Raw genomic sequence first — 19,225 nt, 5'->3', positions numbered from 1 at the left:
GGAAATGAAAGGAAAAAGTCTCTGATTGGACTTTAAAATTGAATTCAGTGACCCTGAAGTTCTTTACGCTTAGTTACTTCTGTCTTACACTTGGGAGAACATTTTTCCTTTTTGTTATTTTTTTCTTAACTTTCTCCTCTGTTATTCAAGTACACCCAGATACTAAGCAACAGATACTTTTCAGGTTGTCCTAAAAGAAGACCAAGACTCATATGTTATTGAAGGCCTGGAACCTGGCACTGAATATGAAGTTTCCTTGTTGGCTGTACTGGATGATGGAAGCGAGAGTGAGGTGGTGACTGCCGTTGGGACCACACGTAAGTCTTGGTCGGGCCAAGGTGGACTTCCCAAGCTCCCATAATTTATCTGACATCCTCTTCACCCCATCAGGTTCTCTGCGCATCAGCCTTATTTCTGGCTACAGAGGCTTTGTCCCTAGAATCCTTCATACATCTTCATCTTTAATGAAACCCATATGTGCAACATTTTGGTTTCCTAGTTTATTGTCATCTAAAGGCATGGACCCTCTCTGTCTTCTACACCATTCTATCCCCAACACTTAGCACAGATCTTGACATAGCTTAACCATGCAATGAATATTTGTTGAATGGATGTATGGATGGATGAAATAATGTTTTAAATGAATAAATGAGCAAGCAAATACATGCTGGGCAAAAATGTCCAAGAGTTTCTGGAATTTCCCAAGTTGATCTTGGTTCCAAGAACCTTGCACCAAATTCACTCGCTGATTCATTCATCCCTTCATTTTTTAAATATGAGGTATTAGCCACACATTACATTGCCTTTGATTGGGTTCCCTTGAGTCAGATTCTGAAATAGAAAATTGCATCCAGAAGGCTTTATTGAAGTGTGTATTTGGGAGCTACATCTGCAAGGAAATAAGGATGGCAGCATTGGGCATAGGGGGAAGCTAAAACTGAGCCCTCAGCAAATTCTATTAGAAATTTTGGACCTGGGATGACCTTTCTGAGTTGTTCCAAATTAAGTCAAGGGGCTGGACCTTTGTATCCCTGCACCCCCAGTCATTGGAGGTAGGCCATCTCTTGACAGAGTCTGCATCCTCAGGCAAGGCAATTCCCGCGCTCGGAGCCATTGGTAGCCAGTCCTCCAGGAGCTGGTGGATGAAATGTGTTGACCCCATAGAGGGGATCTGAGTGGAGCCCCGCACAGCCACTCCATCCACTGGTTGCCCAGGGTGGTACAAGAAATACCAGATGTGCTTGGCGCACTTCTCATTGTCTTTCATGGTGGTTCTGTTTGGCAGCCCCTTTACGACTTAGTCTACAGCGCTGTTTAATTTCCCTTAATCACCATAGTTATATCCCGTTTCAAAGTAACTGGGAGGCTTCAGGATTTTATAGATATAATTCAAATGTCTATATGAAGGCTGGTTTCTGTGGTTAGCAACTTTTAACTTCTTTGAATTTTGGTTTCTTCATCCGTGGAAGAGGTATAATGTCTGCCCTGCAAGTCACTTCTTCTCTCTTGCAACCACACTCAAGGGTGTTGCGAGAAACCAATGAGATAGTAGAGGTGAACTTTTCTCTTTGAAAACTATAAAATGCTGTACACAAATGTATAGAGCTCTCTCGACGGCAGAATTTTAAAGTTGTGAATTTTTTTTTTTTTTTTTTTAGTTGACAGTTTTTGGACAGAACCAGCTACAACCGTACTACCTACCAGACCTGTGACCTCCGGTAAGGTCAAATAGAAGGTCATTTAGCCATAAGCAGAGTTTGATTTAAACAAAAGTAATGTTATCTCAGTTTTATTTGATTTATGTTATTCATCAGGAATGGGGCACACCAGTTCAAATTTCACTCCTTTCAGTCCCTCTCAATCTCTTCTTAACTGTAAATGCCAGTCTTCTAGTCTCATAATCTCTCTCACTGTGGTTCTCTCTACCTTTCCCGTCTTTGTTGAGGATTCCCATCTAATCTTTCAGAGGATGTTAGCATAGTCAGTGCCAGGAGTCTCTGCCCTGCTCTTGACCTTGGCGACTTCTCCTATTGCTCTCTGTTGAGAATTATTCATATCATGGATTCTTTGCATTTCTGTGGATAACAGCCCTGCCTGATGTATTGGTCTTTCTACATCAGCTCTTTGCTCTCTCTGCTTAACGTTCCCCTTTATTATAATACATCCCCCAACTCGTTGTCAGAGTCAATGAGATAAAACAAGTTTGATGATATTGGTTGCCCGACCTAAAACCCTTCAGTGGATCTTCATTATCCATTCATTTATTCATTCACGCACGGATCTATTCCTTCTTTAGTTAGCTTTTACTGAGCCTTTCTTTATGCTCCCAAATCTATCATAACATCCACGCCGCTTCCTGATGGGGGTCTGCTTCCCCTCCTAGCCTCAGCCGTATGTTTCAGGCTTTCCCCATATCCTTCTGACATCTAAACTCCTAGCCCTAAATGTGAGCTATTGCATTCTGTACCTACAGCCTAGTAGGTATATTTACCTGTTTTACCTGATAAATGTCACTCTCCTCCTCTGTGACACTTTTACTATTTTTGTCAAATGTTAAATCATTGCATATCTTAAAAGTCGAACACAGTCTGACATACAGGAAAAGCTCAATGAATGTTTGCTAAAGGAATGAATAAATGAATGAAGAGAAGAAAGAGTCAGTGGAGATGGACAGAATGAAAGGAATTTAGCACAAGAGGGAGAAGAAAAATGGGACAAATGAGAGAGCAAGTCAGTTACCTTGGGAGATGAGAAGGGATGTGTCAGAGAATGCAAAAGAAGGAGGGCGGACAGATCTCAGAGAAGAGATGGTATCTGTGTGGGCCAAGTGGATGGAGGCAGCCATGGCAGGAGATCTGTGCTCTGAGTGATGTGTCAAACAAGGAATGGGGGACCAGGTGAGTGGGACGTGTGGTGGCTGCTGGATTGCATGCCGAGGCTGACCACATCCGCCCCCTCACACCTACTTCTCCAACTCTACATGAAGGTCTCACCATTATGGCCCCATTTGAGTTCCACTGGTGGATTCCTAGACCAAGGGCTTCTCCCCCATCCCCCTACTGGTGTATATACAGAGCTGGTGGGTTTGAGGGAAACCCGGAAAGCATCTCCTAAACCCGTTTTGATCTCCTGCCATAAGGTTTCATGGCTCCGAAAGCCAAGCTGCTCTTGCATCATGTGGGTCCACATGATAGGGATACTTTAGAGGATACTCGTTGCCATGTCCACAAGTCACCTCTGTAGGTCATTTTGGAATATGATGGCTGAAAAGTTCTTTAAATCCTTGGTTGTGTTTATTCCAGTTTTCCGCACAGGAATCAGAAACCTGGTTGTAGATGATGAAACCACTTCTAGCCTGCGGGTAAAATGGGACATTTCAGACAGCAGTGTGCAGCAGTTCAGGGTGACCTACCTGACTGCTCAAGGGGACCCTGCGGAAGAAGTGGTAGGAACGGTCTGTATAAATACAGCTGACTACAGCTCCATGAGTTTCCCGACTAACCAGGCTAATGAGGCTGTTTCCAGAAATGAACGCAAGCTTTACTGCTCATTTCTTGGTGACTTACCATCTCTGAAAACTAATGTTTTTGCTTAATCCAAACTTAGCAACTCGTTTCTTGATGACTTTTCTGTCTCCAAAACTTGTCCCACATACAAACTGCTGTAAGTTGATAAAATTTCTGAATCTTTTTTCCCACGTTGCTTCTGCTACCTTGACAACTTATTAGGGCACAAAAATTGGGCCACAAATAGTCCAATATATGCTTGTCTCTCTCTCTCTGTGAATATATGTATATGTATATGTGTGTGTGTATATAAACTTTTGATATATAAACCCCTATATATACATATAGGTACATGAGTGTGTATATATATATACACACATATATAGGTACACACCCATATATACATACATACCTATATATACACACATGTAGGTACCTATATATATACATACACACACACACATATACATACTCACCTATATACATACACATAATTTGCCTTTGATGGCAAGATTTTTTTATTTATATATATGTATATATAGAGAGATACCTATATATATACATATATAGGTGTGTATGTATATGTGTGTGTGTGTATATATCTTTTTTGCACCTTGGGATTGAAAGGTTTAAGCAAAGCATAACTCAAAAGTCTTTCATGTAGCTGAAGTGTTTCTAACAAAATGCCATCCATTTACCAATAGTTATATTTTTCATTGACTTGACTCTCTTTGAGCAGATTTATGGTGATTTCTTTCTTTCTTTTTTTCATTTCTACACCTCCTTATTTTTTTTGGGGGGGGATAAAGTTCATTTTTTAAAATTGTTATTTCCCCAATACAATTTTTTTTTACTGTACAGCATGGGGACCCAGTTACACATACATGTACGCATTCTATTTTCTCATATTATTATGCTCCATCATAAGTGACTAGACATAGTTCCCAGTGCTACACAGCAGGATCTCATTGCTAATCCATTCCAAAGGCAATAGTTTGCATCTATTAAACCCAAGCTCCCCAACCACCCCACTCCCTCCCCCTCCCTCTTGGCAACCACAAGTCTATTCTCCAAGTCCATGATTTTCTTTTCTGTGGAAGGGTTCATTTGTGCCATATATTAGATTCCAGATATAAGTGAAATCATATGGTGTTTGTCTTTCTGACTTACTTCATTCAGTATGAGAGTCTCTAGTTCCATCCATGTTACTGCAAATGGCATTATTTTGTTCTTTGTTATGGCTGAGTAGTATTCCATTGTGTATACATACCACATCTTCCTAATCCAGTCATCTATCGATGGTCATTTGGGTTGTTTCCATGTGTTGGCTATTGTGAACAGAGCTTCAGTGAACATTCAGATGCCTGTGTCTTTTTAAAGGAAAGTTTTGTCCAGATAAATGCCCAAGAGTGGGATTGCTGGGTCATATGGTAGTTCTATATATAGATTTCTAAGGTACCTCCATACTGTTCTCTATAGTGGTTGTACCATGGTGATTTCTAATGTATTCTTAGTCATGAGTGTCTCTGTAAGGGATTTAGGTTTTTATATGTTGCATTTTCTTTGTTTCATCTATATGTGTTTTTCTATGTTTAAAATCTGATACATTCTCTTTTTAAAAAGAAATAAAGTTTTTTTTTGTCTTTTTTTGCTATTTCTTGGGCTGCTCCCGAGGCATATGGAGGTTCCCAGGCTAGGGGTCCAATCGGGACCCGAGCCGCGTCTGCAACCTACACCACAGCTCATGGCAACGCCGGATCGTTAACCCACTGAGCAAGGGCAGGGACCGAACCCGCAACCTCATGGTTCCTAGTCGGATTCGTTAACCACTGCGCCACGATGGGAACTCCAAGTAAAGTATTTTTTAAAGTAAACATTTTTATACAATTTTTAAAGGTTGCTTTCCATTTACAGTTATTACAAAATATTGCCTATATTCTGGTGTTGTACAATACATCCTTGAACTTATTTTACACTTGATAGTTTGTTCCTTCCCCCCACCCGTAACTGCTAGTTTGTTCTCTGTATCTGTGACTCTGCTTCTTTTTTGTTTTATTCACTAGTTTGTTGTAGATCACACAGTATCTGTCTTTCTCAGTCTGACTTATTTCGCATAGCATAATGCCCTCTAGAGTCATTGATGTTGTCACAAATAGCAAGCTTTCATTCTTTTTTATGGCTGAGTAATATTCCACTATATATACCACATCTTCTTTATACATTCAGCTGTTGATGAATACTTAGTTTGCTTCCATATCTTGGAAATCATAGAAAATGCTGCTATGAACACTGGGGTGAGTGTATCTTTTCAAATTAGTACTTTTGGAAAACTTGGGTATACCCTTAATCATGGCCTTTCTATATTTTCTTCATTTACATAATACCATTCCTTTCATGAAAATTGTTTCCTAGGCATGCTTTCCATCAGATCAGATAACTCCAGTTTGCATTCAAAAGAATTTTTTTTCTCTTAAGTCATTGAATATGCTTTATTTGGCCTCATTAGTTGCGTTTCTTGCCCTCTGCTGCATTATTTTTGTGGCATTTTAGGAAAGAAGTCTCCAAATACATTATTGCTCAGGAATAACATTATTACCCTTTCTTCCTCTTCCTTACATATAAAACCTTTGATGGCAAGTTATTTTTTATTTATATGGTGCATAAACAATTACTTGAGCTCAAAATTCTCTCAGGAAAGTACTTAATTCAGACTGAGGGATGAATCATGATGGAACACAATGATATCCAATGGCCACAGCCACTGTGAATAACCAGAAGCTCCATGAAATTGGGCTGGGAGTACTTTTGGAAAGTTAATGGACAGTTAAAATAGATTGAACTATAAATTCCCTCAGACTATAGATTTTAAATGACCCATTATTGGAAAATTCAAGAAAATCAAAATTGTGCTTAGGCATGTTAACCAAAGGTATAATTTGGATGCTTTATTTTCCCTGTTATTGTCCTCATGTTTTAATTTAGTTCCTAAAATGAAACCTTTAAATACTTCCCAGAGTGAGAGTTTTGTTTTTTTTTGGTTTTTGTTTTTACTCTGTCCAAGAAATACATTAAGCTTCTTGCTAAATTATTCCTACTAATTTGGAATGAGCAACAGTTTAATCTCACGCATGCACTTGTAAGATATGCAAGGTAAAATAATAATAATAATATTTACTTTGGATTGTCTCTGGATAATTTTTCCTTTGCTAGTTTCTTTCATTTCACACTGTTTATTTTGAAACCCTTGGACACCTAGATGAAGGAAAAAAAGATCAAAAGTCTTCAACACACATATGCCTAAGTTAAACAAACCTTTAACAAAAATGAAAAAATATTGATAAATTTGATGGTGATTATTTACCATGCCAAGCATTTCTGCTGTACAGAAGAAAGTACTTTAGACTTCTTTAACTATAAAGTCCCTTTAGTGAATTCCAGTGAAATTGAATTTGTGCATGCTTCATTTATAGGCAGATTTTCAGGGACTCAACTGAGGAATAATTGAAAATTTATATCTTAGTGTTTATGTCACTGCTATATAACTGTGATGTATTGTTATTGGAGATAAAAAGTGAGTGCATCTAGATTTAGAGTATAAAACCAAAGTAGGGAGTTCTCTTGTGGTGCAGTGGGTTAAGGATTGGGGGTTGTCACTGCAGCGGCTCTGAGAGATGCTGATGTGGTGTAGGTTCAGTCCCTGGCCTGGGAACTTCCACATGCCATGGGCATGACCCAAACAAAGGTAAATAAATAAAACCAGCGTAGGGCAGGCACTTGGAGATCGATATCAAGTCCTACACACCAAATGAACATCTTAAAATAATGATGCAAGCAGGGAAAGACAGATGGCTCAAACATATTATGAAAGTGAGAAAGGAAATGTGTCCAGATAAGAGAAATGACTCTTGCTGCCCTCCCAAATTTTCCTCAACTATAACAATTAATTAAATTTACCCACAGAAATGAAAAGATAGAGTATTGAAATTGGAGAATAGGAGAGGTATATACCATAGTAAACTGAAATCAAGCTTTAATAGATATAAAACAAAGGGAATTAAATTTACTTTTCCAACTGAGGTAAAATCAAGTGTTTACATATTTTCTAAGCATAATCAAATCTACAAATAGTCCCCATAAAAAGCTTTTGAACTCTTAGAAAGTAAAACTCCCTGTCAAATATTTCATAAGCATTGACTTTCAAGTCTGTTCAGAAATTTGGAGAAGTGGCAGTAGCATTGCCATGAATTTTGTTGTCAGGGGAGAGAGGTCTCACATATCTTTATTTGCAAAAGGCTAATTAGGATTCCAGACTTTTCTAGAGTCTACATGTCAAAATCCAAAACCATGACCTGAATTCTGAGTTGTAAGAAATATTCTATAGCAGAAACAATCAAAATGTGGCTCAGTCTCCTATAAGTTCAGCTGTTAAAATTAAGCTTTTAGAAACATTTAGAGGCATTCCCCTGTGGTGCAGAAGTTTATAGATCTTGCTGTTGTCACTTCAGCAGCTCAGGTTGCTGCTATGGTGTGGGTTCAAACCCTGGCCCAGGAACTTTTGCATGCCATGGGCACAGCCAAAAAAAAAAAATATCTATCTATCTATCTATCTATCTATCTATCTATCTATCTATCTATATATATCCATCTGACATTGTTACCACATCCAAGAATATGATTGTATTTTCTACCAATTTTGTTTTATTGTATTTTATAAAAAATATTGGTCTTCAACATAAATAGACATTTCTCCAAAGAAGGTATACAGATGGCCAATAGGCACATGAAAAGATGCTCAACATTGCTAATTATCAGAGAAATGCAAGTCAAAACTATAATGATGTGCCATCTCACAGAATGGCCATCATTAACAAGTCTACAAATTACAAATGCTGGAGAGGATGTGGAGAAAAGGGAACCTTCCTACACTGTTTGTGAGAATGTAAATTTGTACAACCACTATGGAAAGCAGCAGGGAGCTTTCTCCGAAAACTAAGTCAAATTACCATATGATGCAGCAATCTCACTCCTGGGCATGTATCCAGACAATACTCTAATTCAAAAAGATACATGCACCCCCTATTTCATTGCAGCACTATTCACAATAACCAAGACATGGAAACAACCTAAATACTCATCAACAGATGGATGGATTAAGAAGTTGTGGTACATATATAAAATGGAATACTACTCAGTCATAAAAAAGGAATGAAATAATGCCATTCACAGTAACATGGATGCAACCAGAGATTCTCATGCTAAGTGAAGTAAGTCAGAAAAAGAAAGACAAATACTATATGCTATCACTTATACGTGGAATCGAAAATATGGTGCAAATGACCCTATCTACAAAACAGGAACAGATTCACAAACATAGAGAACAGACTTGTGGTTGCCAAGGGGGAGGAGGCAGAGAGTGGGACAGACTGGGAGTTTGGGGTTAGTAAATGCAAACTATCAAATTTAGAATGGATAAGCAATGAGGTCCTGCTGTATAGCACAGGGAGCTATATCCAATGTCCTTGGATAGATCGTGGTGGAAAATAATGTAGAATAAAGAATGTATATATATACATTCTTTATTCTACATTATATATGTATATATATATATATATATATGTAAGACCAAGTCACTTTGCTATACAGCAGAAATCAGCACAACATTTATAAATCAACTATACTTTAATTTTAAAAAAGAAACACCTTTCTTCATATATTCTTCAAAAACTGGGATTAAAGCAACAGCACCAACCCGACCTAGTCCTTCGCCATATAAAGCATGAGAAACACTGTCAGGAAACAGAATTTTCTAGGACAGGAACAAAATGAGATCGGAAGACTTCTCTTTCTACTGCAGAAACAGCTTGCTGGACAGGATCCAGGCTGCTCTGGAGACCTTTGGGCAATAATGGAGCCAGACATGCAGTTGCATTTCTCAAAAAATTAAACACATGAACTTCACTGGTTAGATTTGCATTCATTTATCCATGAGCATCTTTTATAGAATTGTTTTATAAATAACCCCACTCTTTGCTACAAGTCGTAGCATCTGTTTTTAGTAGGTGCCCGTTCATACTTTGCTTTATGCAGACAAGCTGAAGTCATGTAGAAGGAACTTTGCATACCCAAGAGGAGGTTTATATTTTATCCCAGGGAATGGCTATCACTAGGATAAAGAGATTCAGGTAGTGCAGTTAAGTGGAATAGAGGGCAGTGGTTAAAAAAGGCTTGGGCCAGATACTCAGGATTTCAATATGGCTTTTTTTTTTTTTTTTAACTCAATAGCTGTGTAAGCCTCAGTCTTCTCATCTGTAAAATGAATGTAACGATACTTCTTACTTCAAAGGATCGTGGTAAAGAGTAAGTCAATTACTGTATTAGAATACTTAGAGGAGTAGCACCTGGCACATGATAATAGCTACCTAAATGAGGGCTATTATTATCAACCACAGCAAGTACTACCTAGCAAACTAAATGAACCCTCCAGCAGGGTCCTACTGCTTTTCATACCCTATAAGCTACTTTTTTTTGGTTCCAAGGCTATGTGCATCCCAGTTTGAGGGATGACCTTATTTAAGGAACATAACCATGGGTGGTTTGCTAGACAGACATCTTGGAACAGATGCCCAGGCTCTGCGCTCCAGAGGGTAATGTTGAAAAGAGATGCCCTAAAGAAAGCTACATGGATGAGGTAAAGACAAGTCAAGGCAACCACGAGTCTTCCATTACATGTTCTTAATGCCAGGGTTATCTAACTCATCCTAGAATAAAACAGAGCTCCTTTTGTAAAATCTACCTCCCAGGAGTACCACCCTATATATTTCAATGTCATTTCAACTGAGGAGCAAAATCTTATTAATCTAAGAGAAATCACTTAATTCTGACTTCCTTTTTTTCGTATTAAAAAAACCCCCGCTTTTAGAGCTTCGCAATATCTTAGCAACAGCTGCTCCTAAGTTCAGCTTGAGGCTTTCGAGGGCTTATTCCATGATTTATAGGTTCCTTTCCTCATCCAGAAGTAGACAGCACACCCTTTGCCTGCTGGCATTTTACCCAGCTCTTGAATCCAAAAGCATCTCCAGCTGTCCCAGTCTTGTGACTCCCTTAAACGGGTTTGGGTCAGTTCTTACATCCTAGCATTTTTTCCAGCCATGCTTAAGTCTCTCAAATGGCCCAGAGATGTGCCAGCATCTAAAGCCTGGAGCCTAGGCAGAAAGTTCTGTGGTTTTAGCATTGAGAACATGTGGCTTTTCTGGTCCATACATTCTTGTATGGAGGCCAGGATTTGCACTGCTGAGCCACAAGGAACATTGCACCGATGCTTGAGTGGTGTCCACCCCGCCGATGCATGTTCTTTTTTTTTTTGCAGCCTTTAGAGTCAGAGGAATGGTGATTTCAGATTGAGGACGACATCTCCTTTCAGAAATAAAAAAGCTGTCACATTTTTTAGTGTCACTGGTAAATTATCTTTGAACTCGGAAATCTTGGATTTAATGTGTGGTTGTGCTGTTCTTGGCCAGCCTCCATCCTTTTCTAAAACAGTGGGGTTAGATGATCTCTGAAAGGGGAAGAGAGGAAGGCTGAATTTTCAAGAGGATACTTAAGTAGAATCAAATATGATCCGCAGGTTGGGTTAGAGGTTGAGCACTCCTAAGCCATAAACACCTGCTTTCCAAACAGATGATTATTTCTCTCTTCTGGCTACGTTACAAATGCTGAAAAGATGTTGAGAGAAGACTATTCCTCAGAGCTTAAGCGCTTCAAATGGAAGCCTTCTGCATTAGTGATTAGAAGCTAAGGGCTATTCTGAGGGGAATTTCAGAGGGAAAAGCTTTTGCATGGATGCCTCTTTTTTTTTTTTTTTTTTTCTCATCTCCCGCCAAGCACATCTCCTTGCTTCTGATGCTTCAAAGTGCCTATAGCCCTACTGTGTTAGTGGACCGGCGGGAACAAGGGTCTTGCTGAAACTGTGGTCTTTCGCTTATCTCTGCAGGTTATGGTGTCTGGAAACCAGAACAACCTCCTCCTGAAGAATCTGCTTTCCAATACTGAATACAAAGTCACAGTGACACCCATCTACGATGACGGAGAAGGGGTCAGCGTCTCCGCCCCTGGAAAAACCTGTGCGTGATGCTTTCTCCCCGTGGTCACTAGCCAAATAATTAAGTGGAAACACTCATCCTCTCTGATGCACCCTGGTAGCCCCAGGGTAGGGTGGTGAAAAAAGTAAAAGGGGTTTGGAGAGAGAAAATCTCTTTGAATTCTGTCTTTATATATTCAAGCTGTGTGACTTTGGGCAGATTGTTTAACTACTCTGGGCTTCTGTTTTCTAGTCTCTAAAATCTAAGACTTAAAAAAACAACATCTTACTCCCCTGGCATCTAATATCTCCCAACTCCTGTTGAGAGGAATTCTACGTGACTGTCTTTCTCTTCATCTACCTGCTCCACCTCCATCCAAGCCACGCTCTCCCTCAAATGAGTGCACGCATCTCCTTGCTTCCACTCCTGGACCCTTTATTCTCCTCACAGCATCCTGCGAAACTTCCTTTATTTATTTATTTATTTTTTTGGCTTTGCCCATGCCTTGCCGAAGCTCTTAGGCCAGGGATTGAACCTGAACCACAGCAGTGATGCCGGATCCTTAGCCACTAGGCCACCAGGGAACTCCCTAGGAAACTTTTAAAAGTGTAAGTGATTTCCTGTCACACCTCTGTTTCAAGCTCCCCAACCTCTTCCCCATTGTACTCAACATCGTTCCCACAGCCCTAGAAGGCCCTAGATGAGCTGGACCTTGCTGATCTCTTTGACCTCCCCCTCCTGACAATTCCTCCAGCCTTACCTCCTTTTCTGCTTGTCGCTGGACTTTTTTTTTTTTTTTTTTTAATGGCCGAACCCACGGCATATGAACGTTTCCAGGCTAGGGATTGAATCGGAGATGCAGCTGCCGGCCTTTGTCAGAGCCACAGCAATGCTGGCTCCTTAACCCCACTGATCAAGGCCAGGGATCGAACCCTCGTCCTCATGGATACAAGGGAACTGCATTGTCACTGGACTTTTCTACTGCGCCACAAAGGGAACTGCGCCACAAAGGGAACTGCATTGTCACTGGACTTTTAAAGCTTGTTTCTGCATTAGAACCTATGAACTAGCATTCCTTCCACAGGAAATGTCCTCTCCCAGAGGTCTGCCTTTCTGGTTTTTTTCTTGTCATTTTGGTCCAAGCTCAGGGTCACCCACTCAGGCTTTTCTGACACCTGGGCATAGTTGCACCCACCCTCTCTGACATCATCCTAGGTTGCTTTTGTGTTTTTGTTTCTGGTCATGTCATGGTCCTATTTGCTAGCTGAAATTTTCTTGTTTATTCGTGGATTTGTTCATTGTCTGTCTCGAGTGCCCAGGACCTCATCTGCACTGTTCACCTCTGGGTGCCGATCCCCCATAGTGCTGTGTGGCACAGAGGAGGTGGCACAGAATGTGTTTTGTAGGTGATTTGGCCACGATGATCAAGTGAGAAGTATGCATGAAAACACTTGGCCAAGGAGCCACAGAGTCTTAGTTGTCTTTGTTGTTGTGATTGTACTTGCATGAAGATAACCCCAGAGCCTGGTAGCTTAAAATAGCAACCTTTTTATTGTATCACTTGATTTTGTAGGTCAGGAAATTAGGGAAGATTTGCTGGAAGATCCTTCTGTTTCCATATATTATTGACTGGAGGTGCCTGGGGGGCTGGGTTGGTCTGGCTGGTCCAGGACAATTTTACATGCCTGGCATCTTGGTGGGGATGCCTGGAAGGCTAGACTTTGCTGGGCTTCTTTATCTTCATGTTGTCTCAGAGCCTTTCCATTTGGTCCTTCCAGCAAGATCGTCATGGTTTTGACCTGATGACTTAGGACTGTGAGAGCAAGAGTTCCAAGAGGTGAAAAGTAAAAACTGTCAGGTCAGTTGAGGGCTATGCTTGGAACTAGCACGGTGGCATTTCTGCTATAGTCTATTGGTCAAGGTGACCCTGGAGCCCACCCAATTCCAAGAGTATCATACCAAAATAAATGTTAGATTTTTTTAAAAAAAATCTTTTCAGCATCTACATAGATGATCATGTTTTATATGTAAAAGTATCAGTTATATGAATAAACTTGCACTATTTCAGAAAACTGTAACAGGAGATGCCTCAGTCTTAAACTATACTTGCATTAAAAAACAAACAAACAAACCCAGAGGAGTTCCCACTGGGCACAGTGGGTAAAGGATCTGGTGTTGCTGCAGCTGTGGCTCTGATTCACTCCCTGGTCTGGGAACTTCCGTAGGCCATAGGTGCAGCTAAATAAATAAATAAATAAATAACCTAGAAATTGGTCAATTCTTGGGAAAAAAAAAAAAAAGAACTTCATACCCCCTCCCCCCACCTCTCAATTGGAAAAAGGTCAAAAAACCTGTGCCTGTCTTTAATCTATCATACTTACTAAGTATGAGAAGATTGCTGTTGTGATTGTACTTGCATGAAGATAACCCCAGAGCCTGGTGGCTTAAAATAGCAACCGTTTTATTGTATCACTTGATTTTGTGGGTCAGGAAATTAGGCAAGATTTGCTGGAAGATCCTTCTGTTTCCATATATTACTGACTGGAGTTGCCTCGGGGGGCTGGGTTGGTTTGGCTGGTCTAAGACAATTTTACATGCCTGGCATCTTTTACATGCCCCATATTCTGGGAGGCATGGTGGTATGGACTGAATTCTGCACCTGGACACCTAGGTATGGATTTTTCTAGCAAGTAGGCGAGTCATTAAAATTCTGTAGCTGCAAATCCTGAAGTCCTGACTCTGCTCAGTTGAGCAAATGGATAGTCTGTCCTCATTTGGCAGTGCTGGCCTCTCCCCGGCCTCCCCGGGGCCAAGCAATGAGAGCCTCCCATCAGACGCACACTCAGCCTGCACATTTTGCTAAAGGTCACCCAGATCAGAGTGTGAGGAGCCCTCAGAGCTTCTAAAGTTTGATCCTCGGGGTTATATGGAAGGAAAGAAGGAGAGGGAAGAGCAGAGCAGTAGAAGAGCTCTAAGCTCTTCTTCACTTTTACCTGTATGCTGGCATCCTAATTTGATCTACGCATTAGCATTCCTAGCGTACTAGGTATTTCGCTGCTAAATAAATGTTTGAGAACCACAGAATTATAGCAATGGAAGAAAAAAAGCAAGTAGCATTCACTTAACATTTATGGCACATCAACTCTGTGCTTTTAAATCTAAGTTTGAAATAAAAAACAGGCAAGAATGGTTTACTATTAACAGAGTAAATTCTACTATATTGAGTTGGTTTTGGATTGGGTTATTTAACACTGAAGTTTCATCAAGTTACCTGAAACTTGACACTCTAGGGGAGGGGTACGAAGGGGTGGGAAGGCCAGGGGGCTCCATTTAACAGCTAATGACCTGGGCTTGAAGATCTGCTTTTAACTTTACGTGTTAAAAATTAGCAGAATTTGTGGAGTTCCCGTCATGGCTCAGGGAAAACAAATCTGACTAGCATTCATGAGGATGCAGGTTTGATTCCTGGCCTTGCTCAGTGGTTTGAGGATCCGGCGTTACTGTGAGCTGTGGTGTCGGTCGCAGATGCGGCTCGGATCTGGCATTGCTGTGGCTGTGGCTTAGGCAGGCAACTGTAGCTCCCATTCACTCCCTAGTCTGGGAACCTCCATATCCCTAAAAAGACAAAAAAAAAACAAAATTAGCAAAATTCATTAAAGGGTTCCATGATGAACACACATACACACTCACACAAATAAAAACTGTTTAAAGTATATTACTATAGAAACATGACGTAAATCTCATTATAAAAATATCACATTTGAAATTATTTCAAAGTGTGGTCTTGAAATAATCTTGGATGGTCTTATGGGTGCTCATTTTAAGCAGCCATCAACACAACTAATATCTGTCAGCAACAAAGTGATAATGATAATATTCATCAATATGCACAATAATTTACAAAAGTCCTCCAAATAAATGGCTTTAATAGTTTGATAAAAAATTGATACAGGAGTTCCCTTGTGGCACAGCAGTTTGAGGATCTGGCATTGTCACTGCAGTAACTCAGGTCACTGATGTGGCGCAGGTTCAATCCCTGGCCCAGGAATTGCCACACGTGGTGGGCACAGCGCCCCCTCCCAAAATAAAAAAATAAAAAAATAAAACAAAATAAAACAACAAAAATTGATTATAATGATATAAAATTTCAAACAATATAAACATTATGACGATGAAAGAAAAAAATCATTGGAATCTGACCTCTGAGAATTACCTCCATTGCTCTTATCTAATCATCCTTGATATGGCTGTAAAAACCTCCTATGATAGTGGAACATGGTGGCGTGTCAACAGAAATTTCTAATAAATGCTATTCAATTCATTTTACTGAAAATTAACTGAAGAAAAAGAAGCCAAAATGACATTGAACAAACTGTTGATCTTCAGATAAAAGTGTTTTACCGCAAGAGTACTTATTTTCTATTATTTAATATTTAGCACAACTACGGATTCTCAAAGGCTTCTCATTGTATGTTTTGGTGCATTTTCACTTGCAAATATTTTTAGCATTGTGGGAAGATATCTTGGATCTTATTAACAACAGTGTAGGCTGTGAAGACGGAAAAGACACTAATCCCCCCTTTTTTTTTAATGTTCTTTTCTGCTCAGTGCCACCCTCTGGTCCCCAAAACTTACGGGTTTCAGAAGAATGGTATAACCGATTGCGCATTACGTGGGATCCCCCATCTTCCCCTGTAAAGGGCTATCGGATTGTCTACAAACCTGTCAGTGGTAAGTCGTGTTTTTAAAAAAAATATTATCTGTAAAGCTAGATTATTTTTGTTTTTACTTTGTTTTTATCTTTGTTTTTAAGAAATAGAAAGTATGTCTTACCCTTTTCAGAAAAAATGCTTTGAAGTTATGACCTCACCTTAAAAATGACGGGGGTGTGTTAATGAGCAGAATATATACTTGGGAGGCACCTGACCTGGATACACCCCAGGCAGGGAGCCAGCCTGAGGAAACCTTGACTCCATAGCCGTAGAAAGCTTCTGTGGCTTGATGGATATGTAAGCTCTCAACATTTGGAATCTCTCATTTCTTTTTTTTAAAGATTTTTATTTTTTCTATTATAGTTGATTTACAATGTTCTGTCAATTTCTGCTGTACAGCAAAGTGACCCAGTCATATATTATATCTGTGTGTGTGTCATACACACACTCACACACACACATTCTTTTTCTCACATTATCCTCCATCATGTTCCATCACAAGTGACTAGCTATTGTTGCCTGTGCTATCCAGCAGGATTTCATTCCAAATGCAATAGATTGCATCTACTAATCCCAAACTCCCAGTCTATCCCACCCCCTCTCCCTTCCCCTTGGCAACCACAAGTTGGAATCTCTCATTTCTTTTTTGTCTTTTTTTTAGGGCCACACCCATGGCATATGGAGGTTCCCAGGCTAGGGGTTGAATCGGATCTACAGCTGCCAGCCTACACCACAGCCACAGCAACGTGGGATCCAGGCCGCATCTGTGACCTACACCACAGCTCACAGCAATGCCGGATCCTTAACCCATTGAGCAAGGCCAGGAATCGAACCTGAAACCTCATGGTTCCTAGTCGGATTCGTTCACCACTGAGCCACGACGGGAACTCCTATATTTATTTTTAAGTCTCTTGTTAAAACTTCATGGAAGCGTTTGGTGTGTGGAAATGATACTGTAGCAGGTGAGGTCGAATGTGGTCTCCACCGGCATGTGGACCAAGGGCCTGATCTCCCCCAACTTGGGTCTTTCTCTTGCATTCAGGATATTATGAAATGGGAAGTGAGGAGAGAGGGGTCTTCTCATCAAGGTGGCCGAGAGGCTTGTGGAAAAGCCTTTTATGACCACCCTCTTAGGACTCTGATGAATTTTCTGGCCATGCCCACAACACGTGGAACTTCCTGGCCCTAGAAATGGCAAAAAGACAAAAAATAAATAAATAAATAAATATTGTAAGAGTCTTCTTAGTTTTCTGGACCTGGGCTTTTAGTACTCTGGTTGTTCAGCAGAACGGGGTTCTCCAATCATTTTTCTCGAGTTAGCCAGCAAATTTAAAAACCATCCTTTGGGTCATTAAAAGTCTCTCTCGGTCCTCAAAACCTGCAAATCTCAACTGGTCATCTGAGATGTTGTTCTTCCCTCCAGAACACTTTCCAGACATTTCTACGGTGTCCCGTGATCCAGGTGCATACAATTAAAACACCTCACTTCCAATTTCTCCAGACGAACATCTCTAGGAAACATAAAAATGAAATAGCAAGAATATACCGTGGATACACTAGCCTGCTCAAGACCGATGCCTTGGGATCCATCGCCAAAGTTTTCTTTTGGCCTGAGGCATATGATCATTTGCAAAACGGTCTTGCTAAATTTGTTCTTTGGACCAGTTCTATAAATATTTATCAGATTTTCTGAGAGAAGATATCTTTGTTTTAGGCAGGTTGGTCTCAGTTGGTATAATTTTGCTGCCCAGCAGAGATGTTTTTGATTGTCACAAGTTAGGGTGTCGGGGGTTGCTACTGGCCTCTAGCAGGTGTGATTAAGTATGAAGTCACTGCAGGCCACCTGCTCCCCCATTGCTCCAGAGAAAAGAATTAGCTAGCCCAAGAGCTAAGGCCATTTCTAGGTCAAGTGGAAGAACTATATGATGTCATTTGCATTGAGAGTTTGGGGTGTGGGAAAATCCCTACTGAGATAATATACATACAGAAAAATGTAAATATATTATTAGGAGGAGGGTTCTGGAGTAAAGTAATAAGCATTTTAGGAACTTGTCACTAACTCAAAGCTCTTAAAGAATGAGCATAAATGCAAGTTCCTGCTGTGGCCCAGTGGGATCGGTGGTGTCTCCAGAGCCCTGGGATGCAGGTTTAATCCCCAGACTGGCATCTCAGGTTAAGGAGCCAGTGTTGTGGCAGCTGCAGCATAGGTGGCAACTGCAGCTTGAACCTGATCTCTGGCCTGGCATATCCAAGAAGGAAAGAAAAAAGAATGAGCACATATGGAAGAGGCCAGAGGTAAATACTTTTAGATAGGACATAGTGAGAAATGTTTTTAATGATCAATCTAAGATCCCACTGGATTGAAACAGAGGTGAAAATGTAAAAGCCCAAAGAAGCCCACCAGTTGAGGGACTTAGAATAAGAGTGACATCTGTCTGGTCTTAAAAATTACAAGATGAGTGGGTAGAACTGATAATGGTAACACGTATGCTGGTCCCCCATGTGGCAAGGTGCAGCATGGTGCCCGTGATAAAATTTGCTGCATGGCCACTTGCATGGTTTCTGGGGGCAAAGCTGGGTATCTGAGAAGGGGTCATGGAAAATGACTTCTGGTTGGCACATGCCCCAAAGCCTAGGGCAACACAGTATCGCCATCGTGAAGACCTCATAACATGGTGGGTGGTGGATTGTGAGGTGGACTAACTTCCTCGGGTAAGTCCTAGGGAAAGAACTATATTTGAGAAAAAAACACTAGATGCGCAAAAAGAGATCTGTGAGGTCCCACTGTGACGTAGCAGGTTAAGGACCCAACATTGTCTCTGTCAGGATGCAGATTCACCCCCTGGCCTCGCTCTGTGAGTTAAGGATCTGGTGTTGCCACAAGCTGCAGCAGATACCACTCAGATTCAGTGTTGTGACTGTGGCATAG

The 19,225-nt window shown here is 40.6% G+C and overlaps 1 protein-coding gene across 3 annotated transcripts in view; it reads left to right on the top strand.

Annotated features, from left to right (window-relative positions):
• COL14A1 (collagen type XIV alpha 1 chain) overlaps positions 1–19,225 on the top strand; it is a 238,160-nt gene that overhangs the window by 89,555 nt on the left and 129,380 nt on the right. For 2 of the 3 annotated variants that reach the window (XM_047783349.1, XM_047783351.1), the window contains exons 17-21: positions 185–317; positions 1,659–1,718; positions 3,303–3,454; positions 11,497–11,626; positions 16,193–16,315. In XM_047783349.1, coding sequence (XP_047639305.1) covers positions 185–317; positions 1,659–1,718; positions 3,303–3,454; positions 11,497–11,626; positions 16,193–16,315 — 598 coding nt within the window. The remainder of the gene's footprint in view (positions 1–184; positions 318–1,658; positions 1,719–3,302; positions 3,455–11,496; positions 11,627–16,192; positions 16,316–19,225) is intronic. The other variant, XM_047783350.1, reaches the window with a different exon arrangement.

This window comes from Phacochoerus africanus, chromosome 6, assembly GCF_016906955.1.
Source record: "Phacochoerus africanus isolate WHEZ1 chromosome 6, ROS_Pafr_v1, whole genome shotgun sequence".
Taxonomy (NCBI): domain Eukaryota; kingdom Metazoa; phylum Chordata; class Mammalia; order Artiodactyla; family Suidae; genus Phacochoerus; species Phacochoerus africanus.
The sequence above is the reverse complement of the archived record's forward strand: the minus strand, read 5'-3'. Positions and strand labels throughout refer to the sequence as shown.